This window comes from Callorhinus ursinus, unplaced genomic scaffold, assembly GCF_003265705.2.
Source record: "Callorhinus ursinus isolate GAN/ISIS: 27379988/994484 unplaced genomic scaffold, GSC_fseal_2.0 scaffold20, whole genome shotgun sequence".
Taxonomy (NCBI): Eukaryota; Metazoa; Chordata; class Mammalia; order Carnivora; family Otariidae; genus Callorhinus; species Callorhinus ursinus.
Window position 1 is genome coordinate 19,309,216 of NW_027397082.1, and position 26,938 is coordinate 19,336,153.

Consider the following 26,938-nt stretch of genomic DNA (forward strand, 5'->3'; position numbering starts at 1 on the left):
TTTCTCTTTCCTTTTTGCTTTGGAGCTGTAGATTATGATTACAGTAAATTTAAATCTAAAATGTAAGGGAGATTAACCTAAACTCTGGTTTCAATCAGGCATATCTGTGTCATTGTATGTTTGTATTTGCATCATTTGTATGTTTGTGCCATTTTCAAAATCAACCTGTGTCAAAAGTCTGTTATTATGTTTTGCCACTAGGGGGAAGCACCATCCAAAGGCATGCTGGAAACAGGACAAGTTTTGGTAACAATCTTTTTTGGGTAATAATAATTCTAAGGTGGGTAACCCAGTACTTGGGAGATAATTAAATAAATGTGTAAAGAGGTGCATATAACAATCTGATGTCTATCAACTAAGACTGGGTTAAATAAATCATAGTATAACACTACAAAAGAATATAAAGCCATTAAAAAGGATGACAACATATCTATACTGACATGAAAACACTCAATAATTTGTTATCTGAAATAAACAAACATAAAACAGCACATATTCTGTTTATATTGTCATACAGCAATCTATGTACATGCAGAGAACAATCTAGAAAACACTAAAATTTGATAGCCCCTGGAAACTGGGATGGCATTAAGCCTTTTTAAAAAATCTTTCCATTTTACTTGAACTTTTCACAATCAAATGCAAATTGCCTTTGCAAAAGTTTTTAAAAAGTAGTAAAGTGTCTTTCTAGTTTTACACTCATAAAAATCAGGAAAATGCAAACATTTTAATTACATTTTAACAATTAACCTACAAAAATTTAGGACCATAGATTTCATTCCATTTTTATGGTTGAATAATATTCCATTGTACATGTGTGCATGTGTACATGTACATCTCTTTTATCCACTCATCTATCGATGGACACTTGGGCTGCTTGCTTCCATAATCTGGTTATTGTAAATAATGCTGCAATTAACACTGGGGTGTGTATATATCCTTCTGAATTAGTGTTTTTATATTCTTTGGGTAAGAAGGGTTAAAAAAAATTAGAACCACAGCATTAAAATAAATTCTGACATACTTTATTTTTTTTTAAAGATTTTATTTATTTATTTGAGAGAGAGAATGAGAGAGAGAGAGCATGAGAGGGAGGAGGGTCAGAGGGAGACTCAGACTCCCTGCTGAGCAGGGAGCCCGATGTGGGACTCGATCCCGGGACTCCAGGATCATGACCTGAGCCGAAGGCAGTCACTCAACCAACTGAGCCACCCAGGCGCCCTTGACATATTTTCTTAAAAAAGAAAAAATAGTCTGCTATTTTCTCTGCCTAGAATGGTCTTTTACCACACAGTGGCACGGCTCACTCCATTACTTTCTTCTCTTCTCTTTACTCAGACCTCACCTTACCAGTAAGGCCCTCATCATTAATTATCTTATATACATATTCAAAAAAGCAAGCTTTTTTCCCCACCCTGATACTTCTCTGTGTCTACCATAGCCTACTATTTCCTCCTAGCACTTACCATCTGACATAATAGATCTCTAAATATGCATTTACACACATACCCATTTACTATCTCTATAGTACTAGACTGTGGCTTTCATGAGATCAGAAATGTAGATTTTTTCATTGCTGTTCTCTTCAGTACCTGGCCACAGGTGGCACTCTTATGAAAAAAATGAATAAATGGCTAAACTGGAATATCTATTTCTTGCCAAATATGAGATTGTTTGAAATGCTATCTTAAAGCCCAGAATAGAAACTCATGTTTTTCCCACTTCTCACTTCATACAATACTCATATTTTTTAATAGTCATATTTTTTGATGCCACTGATATTTCTAAAGCTACCATGCAGATAATATAAAAATTTGGATAATTAAGTGGATTTAAGAATTAAACATTATTGGGGAAAAGAAACATTTGGTTGCAGATATATATATCTGCATACACACACGCACACACAAATGGGAAAATTTTGGTATACAAGTCAAATCCTAAAAATACATATGCAAGAATCTCCATAAAAATGGGAGAAAAAAATATTTTAGAAAAACCCCCACTAAACCCGCTCCCCTCCCCTCCCAAAAAAACAGGTAACGTAAGAATGAGAAGAACTCTTCTTAAAACTAACCATGATAATGATTTACCAGTGGGATGAAATGTCTTAGGCACAATTAACATTACTATCGCGCACACGATCTGCATTAGCATTTCCCTTATAATCTCTTCACATGGACTCTTTTTGCCTCATTTTAACCCACTGAAATCATAGGTTTGATGTGCTGTTTTTTTTCCTCTAGTAATGTGCAAATATGATATTTTAACTTTGTTTTTGACTAGGAAATGCAGTAGGAGACAACTATATTCCCCAAACATTTCTCTTACCCGAAACAGCCACTTTAACACAGGTACAGGACACTGGACATAGTGATAAGCAGAGGTAAGAAAGCCTTGTGTTGTCAAAAAAATCTGATCTGTTTTTCCTGATCTGAAAAAATAAAATGAAATCAATGACTGTTACTTTCATAGTAAGAAACTGCTACCACCACATGTGACATAATCAGGGAAATGAGCAAGCACACCATCCTCAGTCCTTAGAGGTGGACTCTACTCCAATATGGATCGGTTACTCATAAAGGAAATTCAAGTGATGGCCTAAAGCTGATCCAGTCTGTTGGCCTGTTTCCGGATATACCTGGTGGATAAATTTACATTAGCTGGCAGTGTTGAGAAAGCCCCTATTAAGTCTCAGGGCATTGTCTGCTTTTGTCAGCTTGGGTTTGTACTTCCATAAAACTCAGCACCAGAATTAATGGGATCTCTCTGCATCTGAGATAATCATGCCCTGAGAGAAATTAGACCAATTTGGGCACTGTGGTATAGACTGCTAGTTGCCCATCCCAACATCTATTCTTGCCTTTCCTCTTGGCAACTGAACCCTGACTTTTAGCTGGGTACGCTGGCTCTGCCTGAAATAAAAACTATTTCCCAGCCTTCCTTGTAACTAGGCGTGATCATGTTGACTAAGCTCTATCCAACTAACCATTAAGTAGAAATGTGTGGGATTTCTGGGAATTTTAAGGTAAAGGGCTGGAGTACCAGCAGCACCTGAAGCAACCAGGTGCTTAAGATGGTGGAGAAGAAAGATTATATGGTGAAACACCAGCCCTGGACTTCCTACCTGTGAACTTCTTTCACATAAGAAAGAAATATACTTCTTACTTTAAGCCCCTATTATTTTGACAGTTGCTGTTATTATATGCTGATCTTAATCCTAATAAAAGCATGTAATACACCAAGGAACTATCTTACACTGTTTCCTATAATTAAATAATAAACACAAAAAGCAATAGTTAGTAAGAAGGATTAGAAAACTGGATAGGTCATAATAGAAATTAACCTTTTAGAAGATTATGTCAGTTAGAAATCTTTTAGGGTAATTTTTATATAAGAAAAAGCAAAATGTTTTTCTATTTTTCTACTTACTTAAGAATAAGCTTTTCTACAGCGCTCTGTCCTATAAAACCAGAGTCTCTTAAATCCAAGGTATACTGATTGAAAATTTTTCCGGAATTGAGGAAATTAAATATTTCTTCACCTGGGTGATGATCAGGAATAGCATCAATTGTAACTGAAAATTTCTTTAGAAATTCCCTGGAATAAAAAAAGTTATTGAATATCAAATAGTTATATTGCATATGGTTTTGTGTTTAAAGGTTGGGTGCAAAGAAAACTTTTCTTAGGACCAATGTTAACCCCAGATAAGAAGACCAGCATGAGAACATGTGTGTTGTTCCTCCCACTTTTTGCTAGTAGTTAGCCCAAAGCCATTAAATGGGTCTGTGTGAAAAGAAACAATAACCAGGAGGAAAAAGATGTAACTTGGCCTTAACATTTGTCCTTCAAATCCATCAGAGATGGATTAGAAAACAATCACAGATTACTCATAAAGTATATAACCATCAAGTTCATTTATTTCACAAGAACAAAATTAAAAAAATATAAACTTAATAGGGTATACATTATGAAAAATGCTAGACCTGTGCTCTTCTAAGAGGCCATCCTCATCATCTGTACTGTCTTGATCTCCAATTCTGATGGGGGATTTAATACCTCGGCCCTGCCTTATGTCTTCCTGTAGCTGCTTCTGCAGTTCATCTAGCCTGAGAATTGAAAGAAATGTTACAGAAAATGGTTTACTCTAAAAATAATCTTTAGTTTATGTCTAAAAGCAGCACCAAAAAACAAAACAACTCCCCAAACCCAACCTCTTATTAATAAGTACCTTGTTATATGACAAACTTTGATGCACTACAGACAAATTATGTCTTCCCAAACATCATGATGTATAACAGACTTTTACCCAGCTACTGGTATGGTATTAGAATAGTGTTCCTTCACATAGAAGACTTGAATATTTCTTTACAGCTAGGACTTCAAGAATGATATCCAAATCATTTAGAGAAAGGGGAAGGAAAAATGGCAAAGAATAATTTGATTATCCCCTTGAATCTTTAATGCTCCTTTGACTTCTAGCAGACCAACAAACTGATGTTAATTAGTCTTTCTAGCACCAGTAGTCATTATCATTGTTATCATCATTATCATCACAATACCTAACACTGAGCCCTTACTATGGGACAGGCACTGTACTGAGAACTTTATGTATTAAATCTTTCAACCCTCACAAGGACCCCATGTAGTTTATTATTACCGATTTTATACATGAGGAAACAAACATTAGGAATGCTAACTTGCTCAAGCTCACAATGCAAGGAGCTGGGATTCAAAGCCAGAGAGTCTAGCTCCGGAGTCTTTGCTTATACTGCTTGCCAAGATTAAGTTATTTTAATCAAGGTCTTTATTCCTAACTCCAGCCCCACTACGTGACTGGTAAATGTACTGCTCTACCAATACAGAAAAGAGTCAATCATCAGATCAAACTAGCATCTCTGCCTCTGGTCTGTGCAGTGTTCATTTTAAATAAACAACTTCAGATCTGACATTACAAATCACATGAATTCATGAAATGTTTAAAGAATTTTACAGTAGAGACAATTTCTCTAAATTCAGAAAGGGGAACACTTCTAATTGTATTTCCTATGGTTAGCTAACTGATCTATCAAGTTTGAGACACATATATACCAACTTCAAGTCAGTTGAGCTTTTTTTTTAAAAGATTTTATTATTTATTTATTTATTTGAGAGAGCGAGAATGAGAGAGAGAGAGAGAGAAAGAGCACATGAGGGGGGGAGGGTCAGAGGGAGAAGCAGACTCCCCGCTGAGCGGGGAGCCCGATGCGGGACTTGATCCCGGGACTCCAGGATCATGACCTGAGCTGAAGGCAGTCGCTTAACCAACTGAGCCACCCAGGTGCCGGAGCTTTTTTTTTTTTTTTTAAGATTTTATTATTTATTTGAGGTAGAGAGAGAGCACAAGCAGGGGGACTGGCAGAGGGAGAGGGACAAGGAGACTCCCTGCTGAGCGGGGAGCCCCAAGTGGGGCCTGATCCAATCCCAAGACCCCGAGATCATGACCTAAGCCAAAGTCAGAAGCTTAACCAACTAAGCCACCCAGGCACCCCAAGTCAGTTGAGCTTTCAGTGAAGTTCTGTGGACTAGTTTTGAGGATATTTCTTAAATAAGGAAGGTATTTTCCCCCTCATTAGCAAAAGTAGTTTACAACTAGTGACAAATTTTATCAGGTCCATTATGATCCTCAAACTTTTTGATTTCTGTGTGTGTGTGTGTGTGTGTGTGTGTGAGAGAGAGAGAGAGAGAGAGAGAGAGAGAGCGCGCGCGCCAGAGACAGAAAGAGAGAGAAACATTAATTCTAAACTTCTTCCTCAAGAGTAACTTGATGTAGAAATACCGTGTGTGGCTATGCTGGTTTCAAAATTTGGACTACATGAACATAAAAATGTTAAAAAAAAATTCTATGCAAACAAAAAACCCCCACACAACTCAATTAAAAAACGGGCAAGGGGCACCTGGATGGCTCAGTTGATTTAAGTGTCCGTCTTTGGCTCAGGTCATGATCCTGGGGTCCTGGGACTGAGCCTCACATGGGGCTCCATGCTCAGCAGGGAGTCTGCTTCTCCTTCTCCCTCTGCCCCTTCCCCCTCTTGTGCTCTCTCTCAAATAAATCAATAAAATCTTAAAAAAAACATGGGCAAAGATCTGAATAGACATTTCTCCAAAGAAGCTATACAAATGGCCAATAAGGACATGAAAAGATGATCAACATCATTTGTTATTAGGAAAGTGAAAATCAAAACCATAATGAGGTACCACTCCACTTCATATTCATTAGGATGACTATGATCAAAAAAACCAGAAAATATCAAGTGTTGGTGAGGATGTGGAAAAACTAGAATCCTTGTGCACTGCTGATGGGCATGTAAAATGGTGCAGCCACTATGGAAAACAGTACAGCAGTTCCTCAAAATATTATGTATAGAATCACTGTATGGTCCAGGATTCCACTTCTGGGAATATACCAACCCAAAAGAATTGAGTGGGGACTGGAAGAGATATTTGTACACCCTTGTTCACAGCATCAATACTTCCAATAGCCAAAAATAGAAGCAACACAAGTGTCCATCAAAGGATGAATGGATAAATAAAATGTGCTATATATACATACAATGGAGTATTATTCAGCCTTAAAAGGGAAGGAAATTCTGACACATGCTACAACACGGACAAACCTTGAAGACACTATGCTAACTAAAATAAGCCAGTACAAATGGAAAAATACTGTACTATTTCATTTATATGAGGTACCTAGAATAGTTAATTTCATAGAGACAGAAAGCAGAAAGGTAGTTGCCAAGGGCTGGGGGAAGAGGAGGATGGGAAGTTATTATTTATTGAGTATGGAATTTCAGTTAGGGAAGCTGAAAAGAAGTTCTGAAGATGGATGGTGGTGGTGATTGCACAACAAGGTGAACGTACTTAATGCCACTGAACTGCAAACTTAAAAATGATTAGAATGGTAAATTAAATTCTATATATTTTATCACAATTAAAAAATACACACAAAAAACTCTGCCCACACTTTCTGATCAAGAATCTCAGCTACCAGTTAGATTCTGGTTGTGGTAAGCAGAAAGGAATTTGTATTATTACGGTAATGCAGTAAACCATAAAAACCTGATGTTCTGACCCCACCTGTGAACGAGAATACTTTATTTCTAACAAAGTTGACAATAAAACTAGCACAAAATGCATGCTAATTTCTCATAACTTTTAAAGGAAAATTAAAAGCCAGCCACACAAACAAGCAGTATGTTAAAGTTAGCAAGGTAGTCATGATGCTAACGAACCTTTGAGTGTCTTCCATCTCCTTCACTAGACGTTCTAAAGTATTTGTGTATGTTCCACTATGAACATGTTCCTAAAACAAGAAGAAAATTTAGAAATATTTTATAACATATCTTAGAAGAATTGGGATTTCTTATATAAGTTATTCAGAGTACTAAAGAATATTGTCTATTTCAATAACCTAGGCCAGGAGGATACCTTTCTTAGAGAATTTTTACCATCATGCTTTAAATCTAGTATTTTGTACTGCAGGCAATTTGATTTTACCATTTATTAGGAAAGGCACTACTTATAAAACCCTGCCAGCCTTAGGAACTGACTGCAAACACCCAAGGGCTCCATGGCTACCCTGTCTTTATTTTTAAATTCTATTTTAATGGAATCAAACTAATTTTTAGGTGTTACCATGGAACATTAATACCTTCCCCACCAAATTTTACAGACATATTAGAATTTAATGCAGCTTATTCCCAAGATAGAATGAAGCACTTTATAAATAAAATTGCACACCACAATTAACAACATTTCTACACTCTACCTTCATTTACAGCAGTGGTCTCCAAAGCAGGGGGTGTGCAAGGTGATCCATTGGGGTGCAGGAAGAAAATAATAGAACTTCTATTTATATGGAACTTCTATAGAAACTCCAGTAGAACTTAGTCTATAGTAACTTCTATATAACTTCTATAGGAAAATACTTTTTTCTTCTTCCTTTTAAATTCTGTTTTTGCATATGCTTTAGAAAGTACACAGTAGTATAGTGGTACATGTATATAATCTATAAGTATACATATATATTGGAGTACATGCTTAAAAATTTTTTACTAATAGAAGTGTGTGTGATCAAAAAAGTTTGGAGACCACTGATTTACAGTAATAAAGCTAAAGATATGGGAAATCCATTAACCAAACAAGAACTATACCAGTTTCAGTCCAATTATGAATCATAACAAATACTAAGTTTTCAAATAAGTTCTAGCAATTTATCCCTCTTTCACTAATCCATCTTTCCCTCTTCAAGTAAAAATAAATGTCACAGCACTACTTACTGTATAGTCTGATGACTGAGATCTAAGCCCCTTGGAAAGAGCAGGAGGCTTTCCTGTAGTTGCAGGAGTCTGATTGAAGTTCAAAGCCATTATTTCTTCCAGTGATTTTAATGTTTCCTCTTCCTCATCACTGTCTAGGTTGTAACCTAAACTTTCTTCATCACTATCAAAATCACCCCTTAGTTTTCTTTTCAGTGCATTGCTACCTGCATTGGAATTTCCTGAACTCTCTTTATCTGAAGGGGCTTTATCTGAAGGTGCTGTAGGGCTTGGGATACATGGCACAACTTCCAAAGCAGCTGGGGGAGACTTTGTAGGAGTGCCATATTCCGAATGCAAAGATCCCCCAGAAATTTTCCCTGAAGATACATTAGAATCAGCTTTATCAGTCTTTGCTTTGTGTTCCTTGTGTTTGGAGGACTCTGTAGAATGCCCAGAACATTCTTTAGATGAGGAACGCTCTTTTTCTTTTTTAGGAACTGGAAGAGTGCAATTTTTAGCATTTAATGGTACCCGGGAGGAACCAGCACTTGGAACATGGGAAAGTAAAGGTAGAAGTTTTGTCTCCTTTGATGCCACAGAGCTAGCAGTTTTATTTTTCTGAAAGTTGCTAGCTTTTTTAACTGCAGACTTTTCCTGAGGTAAAGATAAGTGGGGTTTCTGCATCTTAGTCTCTTTGGTACTTGCCACACGGATTTGGTCACTATTCCTGGAAGAATGGTGGCCAGAATTTGAAGGTGCCAAGCCTCCAGAGGAGCGATCAATTTCTTCACTGGGTTCCTTGGATATATCTTCCAAGCGCAATACATCCCCAGGTGTCTTCAGTGCAATATGTTTTATAAATTTCTCTCTCTGATGTGGTCCGTCAGGACGCTTCTCAAGGAAGGACTCTTTTACTTTTGGCATTATAGATTCTCTTGTGCTTTTCAGATCTGAGTCCACAGAGTTCCTTTTTCTTTTGTCAGGGAACTTATTCTGCTTAGACCCTGCTAAAATTTAATTTTTGCCAGATTAGTGAAAAATATATTTTCCTATCTTAATAAAGTTTATTCAGTGAGTGTCTAGAACACTATGACAAAATGTTTAAATTGTAAAAGTTTAAAGGGAAAAATGAAGGGGGGGAAATCGGAAGGGGAGACGAACCATGAGAGACAATGGACTCTGAGAAACAAACTGAGGGTTCTAGAGGGGAGGGAGGTGGGGTAATGGGTTAGCCTGGTGATGGGTATTAAAGAGGGCGTGTATTGAATGGAGCACTGGGTGTTATATGCAAACAATGAGTCATGGAACACTACATCAAAAATTAATGATGTAATGTATGGTGATTAACATAATAAAATAAAATTTAAAAAAAGAAAAAAATTGTAAAAGTTTAGGCTGAGATCATTCAATATATGTGGGATAAGGAAAAAGAGGTAATACTACCATTTATTTATTAACTAATAAAATATTGGTGTCCAAATTTAAAGCTAATGACAATGCTCATTTTCATTCTAAAGCTGTTAAAAGTTTACTACCTAAACAAAATTCAAGGTATTGCTCCCCAAAACACAAAAGCTGCATATCTGTTATCATGGAAGGCAATTCCCTCAAAGTTCATATATTTTTTCTTAGACCAAGGACTATCTGATTCCAGAAATGTAATATTTTTTTTTAAAGATTTTTATTTATTTATTTGACAGAGAGAGACACAGCAAGAGAGGGAACACAAACAGAGGGAGTATGAGAGGGAGAAGCAGACTCCTCGCTGAGCAAGGAGCCCGATGTGGGGCTCGATCCCAGGACCCTGAGATCATGACCCGAGCCAAAGGCAGATGCTTAACCGACTGAGCCACCCAGGAGCCCCTGGAAATGTAATACTTCTACATTTAAATTTATAGCACCTTAAAACACATATACGATAACTAGTTGAAGGCAACATTATTTTAATTTCCCAATTAAGAAAATCCACCCAAGTCTTTCTCCCCAGTGTTTAATTGTTTATTCCTTCCTGTGTATCCTTCTAGTCTTTAGCTGTGTTGAGTTGTGGTTGAATTGTGGCTCCCAAAATGATACACTGAAGTCCTAACTCCCAGAATCTCAGAATGCGATTTTAATAAGAAATAGGGTCTTTACAGGGGTAGTCAAGTTAAAATAAAGTCATTAAGGTGGGTCCTAATCCAGTTATGCCTGGTGTCCTCAGAAAAAGGGGCAATCTGCAGTCTTGAGCTCTTTTATATATATATTTTTAAGATTATTTATTTATTTATTTGACAGAGAGATAGAAACACTAGTAGGCAGAGAGGCAGGCAGAGGGAGAAGCAGGCTCCCGGCTGAGCAGGGAGCCCCATGCAGGACTCGATCCCAGGACCCTGGGATCATGACCCGAGCCGAAGGCAGCCGCTTAACTCACTGAGCCACTTACACTATCATGTCATGAATTCACAGAGAATGTACTACAGCAACTCTGGCTCCTTTCCATTGGTTCTCACAAAATGTACTTCTCTGGGTGGAGCAGGCTGGCATTTTAGTTGAACCTAAATACCCTTCTCTTTGGCTTCCTTCAAAAGGGGAAATTTGGACATGGAGACAGATTTGAAGAGGGAAGATGACGTGAAAACACACAAGGAAGGGGTGCCTGGGTGGCTCAGTTGGCTAAGCATCTGCCTTTGGCCCAGGTCATGATCTCAGGGTCCTGGAACTGAGCCCCGAGTTGGGCTCCCTGCTCAGTGGGGAGTCTGCTTCTCCCTCTCTCTCTCTTTGCCCCTCCCCCCGCTTGTGTGCGTGTGCTCTCTCTCAAATAAATAAATAAAATCTTAAGAATTGTTGAGAGAGAGCATGCCTCTGCTGATAACCTTAATTTTGGATTTCTAGCTTCTAGAACCATGAGAAAATAAATTACTATTGTTTTAAGCCACCTAAGTTTAGGAGCTCCATCCAGGAGAACTTTAATAAACCACATATACTTGAGTTAACCAGGTTTAAAAAATTTCCTATTGTGTTTAAAAATGTGATGTATCATTAATTAAAACCCACTAATCATTAAATATTACTATTTATATAATCAGTATTCCCCAAAATCAAGTTTTTCTCTGCACATGGGCAGATGTCCTCAAATCCTCAACAATTTGATTAAAACAACAACAAAATAACTCAAGAGGTAAGCAACTTTTTGGATAGCTTGATCAGAACATAATCTGAAAAATTCCATTTATAAACATGTAAAATCAATAAACAAATGCCTCTATCGCCATTTTTCTACAGACAGCTCCTATTACCTGAAGAAATCATTCCATGCCCACTCACTTTGCTGGGGTTAAATGTCTTGTAAAAAAGGACAGGGGTCCTTTACAGTATAAGATGAGAAATCAAGTAACTAAGAAAAAGACTTGGGGTGGACTTACACTGATTATTTTAAGTTTAGGATTTCAAAAAAGACAGCTAGAGAGCTGCCAGTTTGAGTTCTGTTCCATTTCCTACAGAAGTTAATTTATATACAGCTAGACATGAGGAGAAATTTCTGATTTGTTCAGGTCTTCAATTTCGGAACAGGAGAGAAAACCTGTTTATGGGCAAAGTTTAGGAAAAATCAGCTTATTAAGAGCTTCTGACATCTAGAATTAGAGGAGGTTGAAATGGTACTGTGGGGAAGTTCCCCTTTTGCAAGCTCTCTAAAGCAGTGGGTTAACTGCAGAATTCTTTTTTGCACTGCTTGTACAAGCTGTAAACTGTTTAAGAACATTTCAAACAGCTGTTAATATATATAACAGGTAAGACAAGAGACTAAATTTGTAAATAGAAAAAAAGTAAAAATCCAACTGTCCATTAATAGGAGACTGGTTAGGGGCGCCTGGGTGGCTCAGCTAGTTAAGTGGCTGCCTTCGGCTAAGTTAATGATCCCAGAGTCCTGGGATCGAGTCCCGCATCGGGCTCCCTGCTCTTTGGGGAGCCTGCTTCTCCCCTGCCTGCTGCTCCCCCTGCTTGTGCTTGTGCTTGTGCTTGCCCTCTCCCTCTCTCCCATATCAAATAAATAAATAAAATCTTAAAAAAAAAGAAAAAAAATAGGAGATTGTTTACTAATTATAGAATAAACAAGGGATGGATTAATTTGGACCTCAGAATGCAGCCCAAGGACAGGATTCTGGAAGACTAAAGAGCTAAATGACTTTATCAACATTTCTGAAATCCTCTAACTTGTGTGTGATTATGTACATCATGATCACAACTGAGAAGTATAATAGCAATAATATGAACAAGACAGTATATTTGGATTATTAAGATCTATTCACTATCTGATAAAGATAAGCATTCTTCAGGTTATCTAGTGAAAAAGTCCCTTATGTCCTTTATATTCTGTTGACAGTGAAATGCAGCACAAATGTGCATTTATTAAAAAGTACAATACCATAACTAAAAATGATTATGAAACATGCTAAAATATTAGAAATAAAAATATAAGTGAATCTTAAATCTGCTTATGAAAATATGCAGAAAGCATCTTTTTTTATTTTTTTCATATTTATTTCACATTTGATCTGTAAACTTTTTATTAAAAAAAAAATCCACTGTCATTAGCAACGTGTGCTGCCATTAGTTTGTCTTTAGTGAAATAAGAGCGCAGGCCTTAAAGAGTCTCTGGTCTAAAACGTGTAGAAACTCTGATGTAAACACGAGGTGTCTGCCCTCTTCCCTTGATTTTGGGAGTTCATCAATGACATGATCTCAACCAGAAAGGCAGGGGGAAAGGACAACACTTTGATACCTAAGAGCTCCCGGGACAGGAAGCGTCTTTTTCTTTTAAAGATTTTATTTATTTATTTGAGAGAGAGAAAAAGCACGAGAGAGGGGAGGGTCAGGGGGAGAAGCAGACTCCCCGCTAAGCAGGGAGCCCGATTCGGATTCAATCCTGGGACTCCAGATCATGACCTGAGCCAAAGGTAGATGCTTAACTGACTGAGCCACCCAGGCACCCAGAAAGCATCTTTTTCAAACACTGTTCAAAAACTGCAATATGTGGAACTATATAAATGAAACTCCATTACAGTCACCACTGATGAAATCTGCAAATCTATGAGCTGAAGAGAATTTTTATCTTAGTCATTACTAGAGAAAAAAAAAAAAGCTGAAGAGCTTGGTGGCAACACCACCACTAGCAGCCCTTTATACTGGCAGAGCAAAATATTTTATACTAAAAATACTTTGTTCCTCCATTCACCTCACTGCAAATCACTTATTACTACAAATGTGTAATACAGTGAGTACAGGAACAACTTGGTGGCTGAGAAATTATTGTTGTTGTATTTCGTAATGTCAAAATTCAATGAAATTAGATCATTAAAATCAACAACATTGCAGAAATTAAATAAAAATTTTAAAAACCACATAAAACTTCAAATTTATTCCTGTATCTAGAAGCTCCCTCTATGATGGTGATTATGGTTTCAGCCTTGGCCAAACATTGATTTTTGAGATCACCTGGTCAAAATGTACTGTACCTCTAGAATATATAAAAAATAAAGTCTTACATGAAACCTGAAGAACAAGGAGTCACATCTGTCTCTCTGTACCACTGTTTTTTCATCTTTAAAATCATCTTATGAGGATGTGAAGATCAAATGAATTAAAAGCACAAAGAACAGGGCATGGCACACAGTCACTGTTCAATAAATGTTGGCTATTACTGTTATGTCCACTGTATCTTACTGAGTGTGGAAATCTGTAAGATCCATTTTTCAAAGTTTGCAATCATGGCAGAAAAAAATCTGATACACCAGACTATTAACAGTTGTTATTTCTGGGAGCCTTTCATTTTCTGTGTTATGAATTTCTGCAATGTTTGACTTTTACACTGTTCTATTTTCTAGTTAAGAAAAGACAAAGATACTTTAAGAATTACTGAATTAACAGTAGCTATTTGTTATTATGTATTTCCTCAACCAACAGATACTAAAAATACAAATTAATATCATGTAGGTGTCCTTGGAAATTTGATATTAAAAAGGTTATCTTTGTACTTGAAATATTAGGAAACACTGTTTTGGATCATGATAACAGTTTCAACCTTATACAAAGCATCTATAATACCAAGATCTCAGAGAGTCCACAATTCCAATAATATAAGATTATGCTTCTTATTGTAGCCAAGATTCAGCAGTAGAACACTGAATATCAAAATGAGAAACGTGTTGCTAGAACTCTTGAAAGAGACAAAAAAGTCAAGACAAACGACAGGTTATGCATACTAATTCAAGTACTATTCTTTTAAAATATAATTTAACCAAACTCTTAACTGATCTGAGACATTCAATTTCCCTCTAGGAAGGAAATTGAGTATTTAAACCAATTTGTTTTAAAAAAGTGCCACCTGATGGGGCACCTGGGTGGCTCAGTCGTTAAGCATCTGCCTTTGGCTTAGGTCATGATTCCAGGGTCCTGGGATCGAGCCCTGCATTGGGCTCCCTGCTTAGTGGGAAGCCTGTTTCTCCCTCTCCCACTCCCCCTGCGTGTGTTCCCTCTCTCACTGTGTCTCTCTCTGTCAAATAAATAAAATCTTAAAAAAAAAAGTGCCACTGAGGTACAATTTTATTTAAAAATTAATAAATTAATTTTGATTCTACCTGAAGCAGGTTCCCATGAATCAGAGGAGGATCTTTTCCTTGAGAAATGTCCATTTTCCTATTAGCAAAATGAGAAAAAGTTAATTAGGAATTGGGGCCAGTAAAGAATGTAAACTTTTCTTTATAACATTTAAACACAGATTTCTAGACCAATTAAAGCAAGCACTTATATTTGGAAATAAATTCAAACTTCTATAATAAAACATTTTAAACTCTTGAAGTTTTATAAAAATGAAGGGCATTTGTATCATAAAATGTAAAAATGTCATAAAAATAAAAGCCAGTTTTCATAATGCAAATTTAGAGCTTTATATTAACTCAAGATTAAGCACTGTATCATTATTTTGAAAAAGAAACAGTAAGCCTAATATTTGCCAATTAAATGGACATAACTCAGGGGTGCCCAGGTGGCTCAGTCAGTTCTAAATGCCTGACTTTGGTTCAGGTCATGATCTCAGGGTCCTGGGATTGAGCCCTGTGTCGGGCTCCCCACTCAGTGGGGAGTCTGCCTATCACTGCCCCCCCACCACTTGTGCTCTTTCTCAAATAAATAAAATCTCTAAAAAAAAAAAGGACATAACAGACTTTTCAATACTTCAGTTCAAGTACTGATATACAACCAAACTCTAAAATCTTATAAGAATGGACCAAATGTTACTAACGTCTATTGACTGTTAGCAAATCTCATTGGTAAAGACACCAAACTCCTTGCAAACAAACCCTGGAGTTTACAAATACATTTTCTAGGAATATACAAGGCAACACTCTCCATTCCCTCCTAAAATGTCATAGTTTGGTTTACTTTTTTGGTCTATCTGGTTTTAAAATCTCATAGCATCTTATCAACATAGCCCTTTCTTGATATCTGATCTTCCTTTATTTGCTCTGTATGTAGAGAAGTTCTTTGAAACAGAGGCACTTGTCTTTCTAGGGGAGACAAGTTTTTATGCTAATCTGGGTTTGGTCTATTCTCAAGGGAGAATGTGAAGTTATATGTATTTGGATAGCTTTCTAAGTATTATCTAAGTTGTGTAAGACCCATTCTCAAAATTATTTAGGACTCATATAATCTATCTAAACCAGTGAGTCTCAAAACTTTAAAGTATATCAGAATCATCTGGAAGGCTTGTTAATTGCAGATTGATGATCTTACCTCTACTTTCTGGTTCAGTGAGTCTGGGGCAGGGCCTGAGAATTTGCATTTCTAAGTTCCCAGGTGATGCTGATGTTGTTAGTCTAGGGACCACATTTTAAGAATCGCTGTTCTAAAACATTTCTTCCTGTTTTAGATTTTTCCATTCCCTAAGTATCTCCCTTCAGCACAGCCTAATTTAAAAATGACTATACTTGCCTAAAAAAAGAATGCTTACTTTCTTAAGAAAGGTCTTTGTTCATGGTCTGAAAAAATTAAGGGCAAGAAACACTACTTAACTGAATCCTACGGACAGTCAGAAGAAACGTAATGAAATTAGGTTTTAAACAAACTGTGTATCAGTATTTCCTTAACAAAAGATACCAATATTATGCTAATGGTTATTAAATATTTTTAGATTTAGCATGCTAAATAAAGCAGTAGCCAGGCTAATCCAGTAATTATTACACATACCAGGTTTGAAAGATTACTCTTTCCAGGTGTGACGTCATTCTGTTTACTTTGTTCCTGCCTTGGTTTACATTTTCTTTCTATACTAGAGGATTTTAAGGAAAGATTGCTTGCTTCTGAGAAAGAATTTTCCGAGTTGATTCTCTGCTCCATCTGCTCCCTTCTCAACTTCTTTAGTTCTCTTTCTCTGCAGTAAGAAGCTAATGACAACTGGAATTTAGCCCCCAATGGACTTTCTCCTGGGTGGTGCCTGGATAGGCTGCTCCTGCTGCTAAGACTTCTAGAGCTGTTCTTGAAGATGTCAGTTTCTGTCACTGTGGCCTGCTTTTTGGAATCTGCACTGGTCTTGTCTCGATCTCTATCATTCTTCTCCCTGCTATTTTCATGAATGAACAGTGACTTCCTTCTCTCTGGAGATCGATGTTTTTTCTTCAGTGCCTTCATCTCCTTTGACAAGCAATATGGAGGAACATAGACTTTTGTAACTGCCTTTGGATATTTGGTGGCTATTGACACACAAGGCCGACATGACTCATGCATACCACGATCTTTATGGTGCTCCTTCACACCTTTCATGAAAGCCTCTAAAATAGTGCTCTTTTCTGATGGCATCCTTTTAGGTTTAGATTTTTTTGGTGAGGATAGTTTCCTTTCAAACTGCTCTGTCCCAGTGATGGACAATCCACCTCCTCCATATTTGATGTCTGATTTTTGTGGAGAATCCAACATATGTCTGTCTAAATAGCCAATTAAAACACAAATTGCATGTTATTAAAAATAACACAAACTATTACATTTTGTATATTTGCTTAAATTAATAATACTTAAAATACTAAGCTATCACAAGAATTTTCAAATCAGTATTTAGATGATGATACACATTTCATGGGGGGGAATTAAGACATGATTTATTTAATAGCCTTACTTCCATAAAGCTCCCTTTTGCTACATCTTGTAAGCTCATATGGCTCCATTTATAAAATGTTACTGTATTAGAGAATCAAAATAGTATGCAATATGAACATTATTGACTGAGTATTTTAAATGTAAGAAAGAATAACAGCAAAAAGTTTCATGATGTTTAGAACTTATCTTTGTAAAAAACACTGCATTTTCATTATATTTTCAGTTTGAACATTATGCTTAATCAAGTAAGAGCTTAGAGAAATTTATTGAATCCATCTCCCTCTTCAAAAGATCCTGCAAAAAAATGCATTAATAGTATACATACCTTGTTTTGAAGCTGGTTTGAAGAAATCTATAATTGACTGCTTCCTGAAAATAAAAGCATAACTAATATGGTATCACATAAGCAAACGTTAAAACCTCAATAATTCAGATTAAGGGGAGAATACTAGATTTATAGGATATAGATTGGATTTCACTACCTGGTTTAATCACGTTCTGACAATGGCAATAATGCTTTGCTAAGCTGATTATAAAAAACTGAAAATATAATTTACCATTTCCTGTAGGAGCAAATTTATAAAAGCACAACTGAGGTTTATATAATCTACAGTACTAAAATGATAAGACAGGAGTACAGATCCAGGGAATTGACAGTGTGCTTCCTAGGAAAAGCTGACTGCTACATGAAGGGATCTGATCCTATTGCTTGGTATCTCCAGTGACTGGTACAAAATAATGCTCAGTAGATGTTTGCTGAATGAATAATGGAGATTATGAAAACTCAGTAAAACCTGAACAGACTCATAACAAGAGTAGATGGTAGAATGGCAATATCAGTGATTGGGCCCAGCTGGGGAGGCAGCTGAGTTGAAGGGCATGCTGGCCAAAAGGCAGAAAGGATCAAGTGCCAAGCTTATACTACCTTCTTTATATACTACAGTAAGATGTTAATCTAAGTAACAACAGAAATTAGAATGAGTCTTCACAACTAGTGTTTCAAAATCTTAATTTTTACCTAAAAACTCTTTAAGATATTTACAAAAATAACACATTGCCTGGGGAAAACACGAAACAAGAGAAAAGAAAGAAAGTGAACAATCACAAAAACCAAATTGTTTTAATTTTTAAGGATTTCTGCACCTTTCTGCACAGTAACACAAAGTGAACCATATTACCAGAATTTGTATTTGGATTGATGTATTTAGAGTTATGTCAGCTGCATAAAGAGAAATGTCATCATATGTAGAGCAAAAAATTAACTTCCTGGCAAAATTCTGCTAAAACATATTCATTTTACTGAAAGAGAAGCAGTACACTCAGTTTCCCTAAACATTTATTCATTATGAGGTTGGAATGCTCAGAGAAAACTTGAACAATCCAAGTCCCTCCTACGCTTCACAGGTCACGTTCAAAGAGCAACACCCGTCTTTAATGGTTTACTGAGAGTCTACAATGTTTATAAAATGTCGGTAGAAAAGCTAACTGGTTATGAAATGAATATGAGTGACAGACTAAGGAATCATTTATGCGTTTGTTTTCATAAAACATACAAAATTAATTCCACAGGAGAATAAACGAAAAAATGTCAGAGGTTCTGCAAATCGGGAAAGGATGATGCCCTGTTACTGGTTGAGGAGAGAGGGGAAAGGATTAAGCAGCAGCTAATTCAAAACAATACTAAATATGCCTTTACATTAGTTACTAAAAGTAACATTATACCTTTCCTAAAATATTAGATTCCAGGCTCCTTTTCGAGTAATACACCAGAGGGAAAAATGGTTTTGGGTAAAACATACAAGAAATCTATAAAGTAACCATGAATGCAACTTTCAAGTAGGAACAGTTCTCTAATTTCATATGCATAGAAATGTTCATTGGTTATTTATAACTAGTTTTTAAAAATTATTAACAGCTCACAACCCCTTATCTGAAACTTTTGGGGTCAAATGTGTTTTTGAATTTTGAATTTACTGGACTTTAGAAAGGGGGTAATTTGGATGCATTACATAAAGCCCCCCAAGTAGGGTCTGACACTGCACCCCAGAAGCAAACACACCAATATTTCTCCAGCAAAGCTTACAAATACTCACACTTAATGCCATAAAGCCCATAAACAGGCTTCCATTAGTTCTAGTCAGGTTTGGCTGCCAAGTCAGAGGTGGTGCCAAACTTACTGAAAACTTTTGATTTTCGTAGCATTCTGGCTTTCACAATTAAGATAAGGGATTGTGGACCTGTACCACACTAGAAGATGAACTTACAGTTAAACTTGTTACAAGCTTTTTAAAACTTAAAATAAAAAAGACAGTACCAAGTGCGTAGAGAATTTAAACATGTTTTATTGTCAGAGGATGTCAAAACTCCCCATCTTATTACATAGCTCCCACAAAATCTTCACAAAAAACCTAGCCTCCTGGAGAGGCGGAAAGTTACTGAAGGAAAAAACATATCACATTCCAAATCTGCATGCCAAGTATCAATTATCGTGCATACTGGACTATAAAGTAATTCGTGGAAAGGTTTTCCTCGTCACGTCGTACATAACTTCACCCACAATTTAGAAAAGATTTATACTGTTAAGCTACTATGATCAGTAGAACTGCAACGTACAAAAAACCACCTAAATATGCACTAAGCAGGTAGGGCCCCGGGTCCAGCTAACGTAAAAGACAAAAATCACGGTCTACCTAAGGCGGGCTCTCCGTAGCCACCCAAGCTGTGGTCACTAGACCGAGACCTGCGTCCCAACTACAGAAAAGGAAACTCGAAGTCCCAGAAGCCCCCGCGCGGAGGCGGGGCAGGGGTTTGCCAGGCCCCGGAACGCAGAGGCCTGAGCTCGCGGAGGATGGCGGGAACTGAAAGAGCGGGCGTCCGCAGTCCTCCCTCATACCCTTGCCCCCGCGACCCGGCCCCTTCTCCAGCCCTCTCCACGGTACCTGTCCCCAGGACTCTTTGTTCTCTTTCCCGCTGCAGCAGGGGCGGTACTACCGGGTCTCAGATGGCAGCGCGGGGGCGACGACCCCGGGGCTGGGGATGAGGGGAAACCTGGCCTAGCGGGCATGCAGCGCCTTGTCATGTCGGCGCCGCTGGCGACGGCGGCATGAGCTGTGGCTGGAGAAGTTGGGTGCGTGGTTGCCGTCTTGCTGCTGGGACTCGGGGAGGCTGTCGGAGCAGAGTTGGGCGGCACCCCCTTCCCTCTTCATGGCGGTTCTCTCTCTTCGGAAGTGACTCCTGTATGAGCGGGAAGGAACCTGAGGACCAACAGGGGGCGGATCTTACTTGAAGGTTCGCCCTCTGACTGGCTGGCACGGCGGTCATTCCAGTAGTGGCGCAATAGAAAGCCGCAGCCTCTCAGGAGAAGGCGGGGTTTCGAGAAGGGGGAGGGGACAAGAAAACTGCCCCCCCCGTCACGTGCGCGGTTGTGGGGGGAGCGCACCGTCGCATCCGGGCCGCGTCGGCCTTGGCAGGCACGCGGGGGCGGACAGGCGCGGGCCGCTGCGGGTGCTGCGGCAGCTGGCGGCAGCCGCCTGCTCGAGGGCGAGGGACGAGGTTTGCAGAAGCAAACCCGAGCCCGGCAGCTGCCCTCGGTGAGGATGGCCAACAGTTGGGCTTCCTGTGTCATACAATTGTGCCTCAGAAATCCCCAGCTGTTCATTACATCGTCTCTTTAACATCTTAGGCCAAAGTGCCCTAATGCTGTCACCATTTCCTTGGTAATCTGCACAACCCAATCTGAAGACTTGTCCGTTCTGTGAGAGTTCTTAAGTATGTGGTGGATGCCTTTTCTCTTTTTTTAAGAAAGAAAAAAAAAAACCCCACTGAAATAAAGGCTGTTTTTATTCCACAGAAGCATTTTGTTTCTCAGCTGTTGAAATGAGTTATCCATGAAGTCTCTGCAGCCAGATTCTTTGGAGATTTTTGAAAGGAACACAGGGTCAGCTTTCAATTACCCATGTTAAGTGTGGACAGCGTAGATTAGTGAAAGCTGCCAGCACTCTCCAGTCCTTTGTAAGGGGCTTGTGGGTTGGAGGCTGTTAGCCAGGATTTTCCTCACAGACTGGTCAGAATATCTCTGAGCCTCAGTTTCCACATCTATAAAATGCTATTCTATTTTTCTGGGAAACTGTAAACTATAAAAGTGATAAGCAGTGTAAACTTAACAGTTCGGAGTCTCTCGTGTAATAAGTACTGAGCAAATTAGTGTTCCCTTTCCTTTGCTCTTTAGACATACTCTTATACTCTAATTTACTACAAAATCTTCCAGAGATACCTCAGATACTGTCTGACATATATGTATGTAATATATTAATGTAACTAATATATGTAGACATATATTGTATATAATATATTAATAGTTATCACATACGTTGTATGTGATATCTTCAGGATGTCCAAGCTTTAATTGTCAGGCCTGTTCAATCATTTGGGTGGAACAAAATCTTAAAACACAAAAGAATTTAGACAGGTATTTAAAGTCTATTGTGCTGAGGGGCGCCTGGGTGGCTCAGTCGTTAAGTGCCTGCCTTCTGCTCAGGTCATGATCACAGCGTCCTAGGATCAAGCCCCCCCCATAGGGCTCCTTGCTCAGCAGGGAGCCTGCTTCTCCCTCTCCCTCTGCCTGCTGCTCCCCCAGATTGTGCTCTCTCTGTCAAACAAATAAATAAAATCTTTTAAAAAAAAGTTTATTGTACTGAGATTTGACTGCTTCTGTAGCTAAGCAAGGCTGACTGACCTGAAGTTCACTTCTTTTCCCTCCTGGTTAGCCCTTAGGAGGAAGAATTAATGAGGAATAAAAGTGGCCCACAAGGTTCCAAAGCATAGGGTAAAAGATAAACAGTGAATGTACGATCTGTCATACAACCCAAAAAGCATATATATGCTGCTAATATACTAGGTAGCGGTGATGCAAGAAAGGAAACACTAAAATCAGGGGCATTTTTTCTGCTAATAAGTGAGAAGTTGTACGTAGCATCATTCTCTAACAAAGAATACAATAGATGCTTGAAATGTGTTGAATGAATAATGATTTACACATTTGTTTATTTGGGGCTTTTTACATGTATTATTTCCTATCTTGTATTAGTGCTTTCTCTTGGGTGTTTTTATACTAGTAAATTCTTGCTTCTATAATGGCATACCTACAAAACATTTAATCTGATTCATTTCACTGCATGCTCGGTCCATAAGAAAGAGCGATGCATAAAAAACAACATTCTGCATGATCAATCAGTTGCTTTTCTTGGATTATAGTATTTGAATCATCTGGCCTCCAAGGTATCACTTTAAAGTCTGTACTCATGCTACCAAACAATAGTTTTCACATTTTCTTAATCTGAGCAACAGATTATAGAGTTAAGTGAGGCAAGAAATCCCTTGATCAATAAATGGAGATGGAGTCATAATGAAAACACAATTTTAAAAATCTCTTCTTAACAGGGAAGTAGTTATCTAAATCCTCAATAAGCATCAAGGCTCTTCTTTGTTTAAGCTGTGTTTGAAAATGATACAGATTTGGTCACAGGGTGAAATATGCTCAACATACTAACTAGAACTGCTGGGAGCCTCTCCGGCTCTCCCCCCTCCATAGCGTTGGGCAGTCTATTTTGTGTTTATACCCCTTCTCCCCACATTGAATGTGTACATATGCCACATGTACACACGGTTCATGTAGGGTTCATGTAGTGGGCCAGAAATAGATAGCCAGAAGCTGTCCACCAGGTGAGAGATGGTAAAGAACTCAGGTGTTTGCATGTGAAGAGACAAGAGGAGAGTAGAACTGGGGTGGGGCTGGGAGGAGAGGATGATGAATAAAGTAGACAAGACTCACAGACTTAAGACAAAACTTCAGCCGGGATTGGATAAAGAATATGGAGAAATTAAGGCCAGATGATCATAAAAGGCTAGTTTGAAAAGATTTCTGGGAATGCGGGTGGGGATGAGGAAGCAAAGACCATAGGAGTGGAGTGGCTTCTATGCATGAAGCTTCTATGGGGTGCAGCTCAGCTCAGTCTGGCACCCTGAACTATTAAAGGCCGTTAGGAGGAGGGCACACTCTGGCCTTGATGGGAAGGGATGGGGCAGCAGCAGCAACAGTGTTACATGAACAACAGATCAAGTTTGCTGGGAGTGTCAAGCCCAATGTGGGAATTCTGAGAGGAGTGACAGGATAACTGGTGCCAGAGATTCCAAGCGGGCACAAAGGAAACAACAGTGGGCAGACTGGCTCACGCAGTACCTTAGCAGGCAGAGACTAAAAGAACAAAAGGTCAGTAAGTTACAAAAAATGATACTAAAAAGAAGAGAACTAAAGTAAAAGTAACTTCTGGTTCCACAGTAATGACACACTTTTGCTCTGAGATTGCTACCTTCTGGTAAATTCCAAGGCTCTTGTTGGAGATTCCTCCAGGGCCGGTGGAGAGACCAAGGTGGGTTTACTGTAGAACTGCCTGCCAATGGCCAAGCCCGTATGTGTGGAGGGGAAGGTAGAGGGACCTGGGAAGGGGTGGGGGGGATAAGGAACAGACCCAGAGAAACAGGAAATAATTAACTTGAACGCCTGACAGAGAAAGAAAGACCACGTGATGATCTGATGAAGGACAGGCCAGCTCCTGCTTCTCGAGAGCCACATGATTCACTTTGCAAATGGATGCCAAACTCAAAACTGCCCAACAAGCATTTGGAAGAAGCACTGGCTTGGTTTTAAGGGGCTGCTAGGGACACGCCAAATGTAATATAATGTAATGTCATATAATCTAAATTTCCTGGGAATAATTAGTAACACTCTGAGAAAGCAGATCCTATGTTAGGGAAAGTACGTTTCTGGTTATTTCACTATGGAATGTTGCAAGATAATATTTCCTACAAAAGTAACATATTTGTGATTTTTGACATACCTGAATATTTCCTGTACTATTATTTACTCAATATTTTCACTTAAATCACTCTTAAACCCATTTATTTTGGAAGAAAACTTAAAATCATTTCCCTAAATTAAAAATCAGTATCACTTGGAAAGTGATAACTTTCCAAATGGAAGCAAACTGTAAAAACTAATAAAGAACTCAATAAGAACTAGAAAAATATCTCCCCACATTTCTCCTACGGTCATCTTGTTTACTAGTGGTGGTAGGCATAGATATTATTCATATACGTGAAATACAAGAGAGTCTTTGGAAAATACTAGTTTTAGGGACTCCGGTCTATAATCAGGTGTTTTTCACACATGGTTAGCAACCCATTAGAGGGTTTTAAAATTGATGTAAGGGGGTCCCAGACCATAACTGAAAAAAGAGTGAGGTAATGGAATAGGGAATATCAGTGCATTGCACATAGTTTATAGTTATGTGTTATTTTGCAAAACTTCAGTTGTATGTATTTTCTTTTAGAGGCAGTGATATAAAAGGTAGGTCTGTGGCTCCTACTGTGGGCAGTGGTGGAAAAGTTTGAAAGTCATTGCTGTAATCTGTATTCATACTTCACCCTTCTGTGTACTGGGGGCTCTGAACAGCAGAAGCTGCTTGGAGGAGAAAAGGTGGGCTTCCTTTGGTCACTCCTGCTGGTGAGGAGGGTCGGGAGACACAGCTCAGGCTCCCCTCATGTTCCTTTAAAGCCATTCCCTCCAGGAGTGGGGAGCCTTGTAGAGGGAGGCTGACCGTCTCTCCAGAGGAGCTGGCCTTTCCCCATCCTGCGCTGTAATAGCTTCAAGATGGAGAGGAGGGCCGAGATGGCCCTCTTGGGTCCAGCCTTGTCCTCAGTAATCTAGGGACTGTGGGTGAGAAATGGGGGAAGGGAGAATGTTGCAAATGAGGCAGAGACCCCCTGTTCCACCTGCCCCTGACATAAAAACCCACCAGCTGGAACTGGAGAGGGTCTGGGAGGGAGAATACATTTGATCTCTCACCTCTGCAGTGCTCTTCCCAGAATTCCTCACATCATGACCCTTACTTTATCAGGCTCTGACTTGCCTCTACAGTCATTCCCTACCAACACTATCCTGAAGCTGGAAGCTTCCACACCACCAAAATACTGAAACTTCTGTGCCAGCCTTCCTGAAAATGTGCTTCCCTGAGCTCTCAAAGTGATTCCTTTTTTTTTTTTAAGATTTATTTATTTATTTTGAGAGAGTGAGAATGAGAGAGAGAGAGATAGTACATGAGAGGGGGGAGGGTTAGAGGGAGAAGCAGGCTCCTCGCTGAGCGGGGAGCCGGATGCGGGACTCGATCCCGAGACTCCAGGATCATGACCTGAGCCGAAGGCAGTCGCTTAACCGACTGAGCCACCCAGGCGCCCTCTCAAAGTGATTCTTAAAGACGTAGGACAACATTTAAAAATCAAGAGATTTCACACAAAACTCTAGATTTCTGGCTTTAACAGGTACAAAGGAAGGGTCTCATACTTACGCCTACAGGGCCTGGGTAAATAAATATGTGAATCAGGTTCATTTTCCTGACTTTTATAGAGAGCTGGGATCAGAGAAATACTTCGCAGGTCAGTACGGCGATGGCGGCAAACTCCTATTGGGCCTCACTATTGGTCAGGCACTGTTCAAGCACTTTATGATTGCTGACCCTTTTAATCTTTGCCACGTCTCTACAAGTTAGGACATGGTGGCACTGGCTCAGTGTTTGCACAAGCATGGTGGTAAATGGCACGTGGAACTCAGCCTCAGTGAGTAGAGAGGCGAGGCTCTGGGGGAACTGGGGGGCATATTCCCCGCTAAATGGAGACAACCTCTCTAGGCTGCAGTTTCCACGTGGGAACGTAGGTCCCGTGTTTCCTCCTCTTCTCTCAGCAGCAAAGAGAGAAGCACCCGGCAGTGGGGAGGTGAGGCATGACATTGCACAGCAACTCCTTTTTGAGCTGCCCTGGATGTCTTAATATATGCCCTAATATTTGTTTCTGAAGTTCTAGGAGAGAATGCTCTCTTAAAGCATTTCCTCTTGGAACCAAGAGAGGAAGAAATAGTGCTTTCGGTACCCAGAGGAGTGTTACAGGGAGTTAGCAGGGTTCTCACTCAGGGGTTCTTACTTAAAGAAATTGCCACACTTTACTTATAATCAATACCTGTGGGCATTTCAAAGAACCAATGGCCAATATCTATCAACGATATAAAATGCACATGTCCTTTGATTCAGCAATTCCCCTTCTAATGTCTCTTAGAAATATACCTCTCCGTTACCAAAGATGGATCTATAAAGTTATTTGTTGTAGCATTAGCCGTAGTATAAGACTGCAAAGGAACTAACCAGCCCAGAAGTCGGGGACAAAACAAATCATGGCACATCCATACAGTAGAACGCCGTGCCTCACTTAGGAAGTCACTTGGAAAGCGCAGCATCCTTCCAGAGAGTCTTGGCATATACATGCAAATCATCCCTTTTATTTATACAAGCAATAACATAGTCTATGTATACACGGTAGCATTACACTGTTCTGCAACTTAATTTTTTCTTAATATATCTTCGAAACTATTCCATACCAGTTTATACTGTTCACAAGTGTAGAGAGTT

General features: G+C 38.9%; 1 protein-coding gene across 4 annotated transcripts in view; it reads right to left on the reverse strand.

Annotated features, from left to right (window-relative positions):
• The window catches only part of SLF2 (SMC5-SMC6 complex localization factor 2), a 46,597-nt gene extending 25,891 nt beyond the window's left edge, over positions 1-20,706 (reverse strand). Inside the window, exons 1-9 of one of the 4 annotated variants that reach the window (XM_025880371.2) lie at positions 20,366-20,706; positions 17,752-17,795; positions 16,524-17,257; positions 14,918-14,975; positions 8,322-9,310; positions 7,275-7,345; positions 3,987-4,109; positions 3,433-3,600; positions 2,332-2,434 (exon numbers count right to left, since the gene is read on the reverse strand). In XM_025880371.2, the coding sequence (XP_025736156.1) occupies positions 2,332-2,434; positions 3,433-3,600; positions 3,987-4,109; positions 7,275-7,345; positions 8,322-9,310; positions 14,918-14,975; positions 16,524-17,257; positions 17,752-17,795; positions 20,366-20,505 (2,430 nt within the window). In that variant the 5' untranslated portion in view covers positions 20,506-20,706. Of the gene's footprint in view, positions 1-2,331; positions 2,435-3,432; positions 3,601-3,986; positions 4,110-7,274; positions 7,346-8,321; positions 9,311-14,917; positions 14,976-16,523; positions 17,258-17,751; positions 17,796-20,365 lie in introns of those variants that run through there. The other 3 variants (XM_025880372.2, XM_025880373.2, XM_073904301.1) reach the window with 3 other exon arrangements.
• Between the last annotated feature and the right edge of the window lie 6,232 nt (positions 20,707-26,938).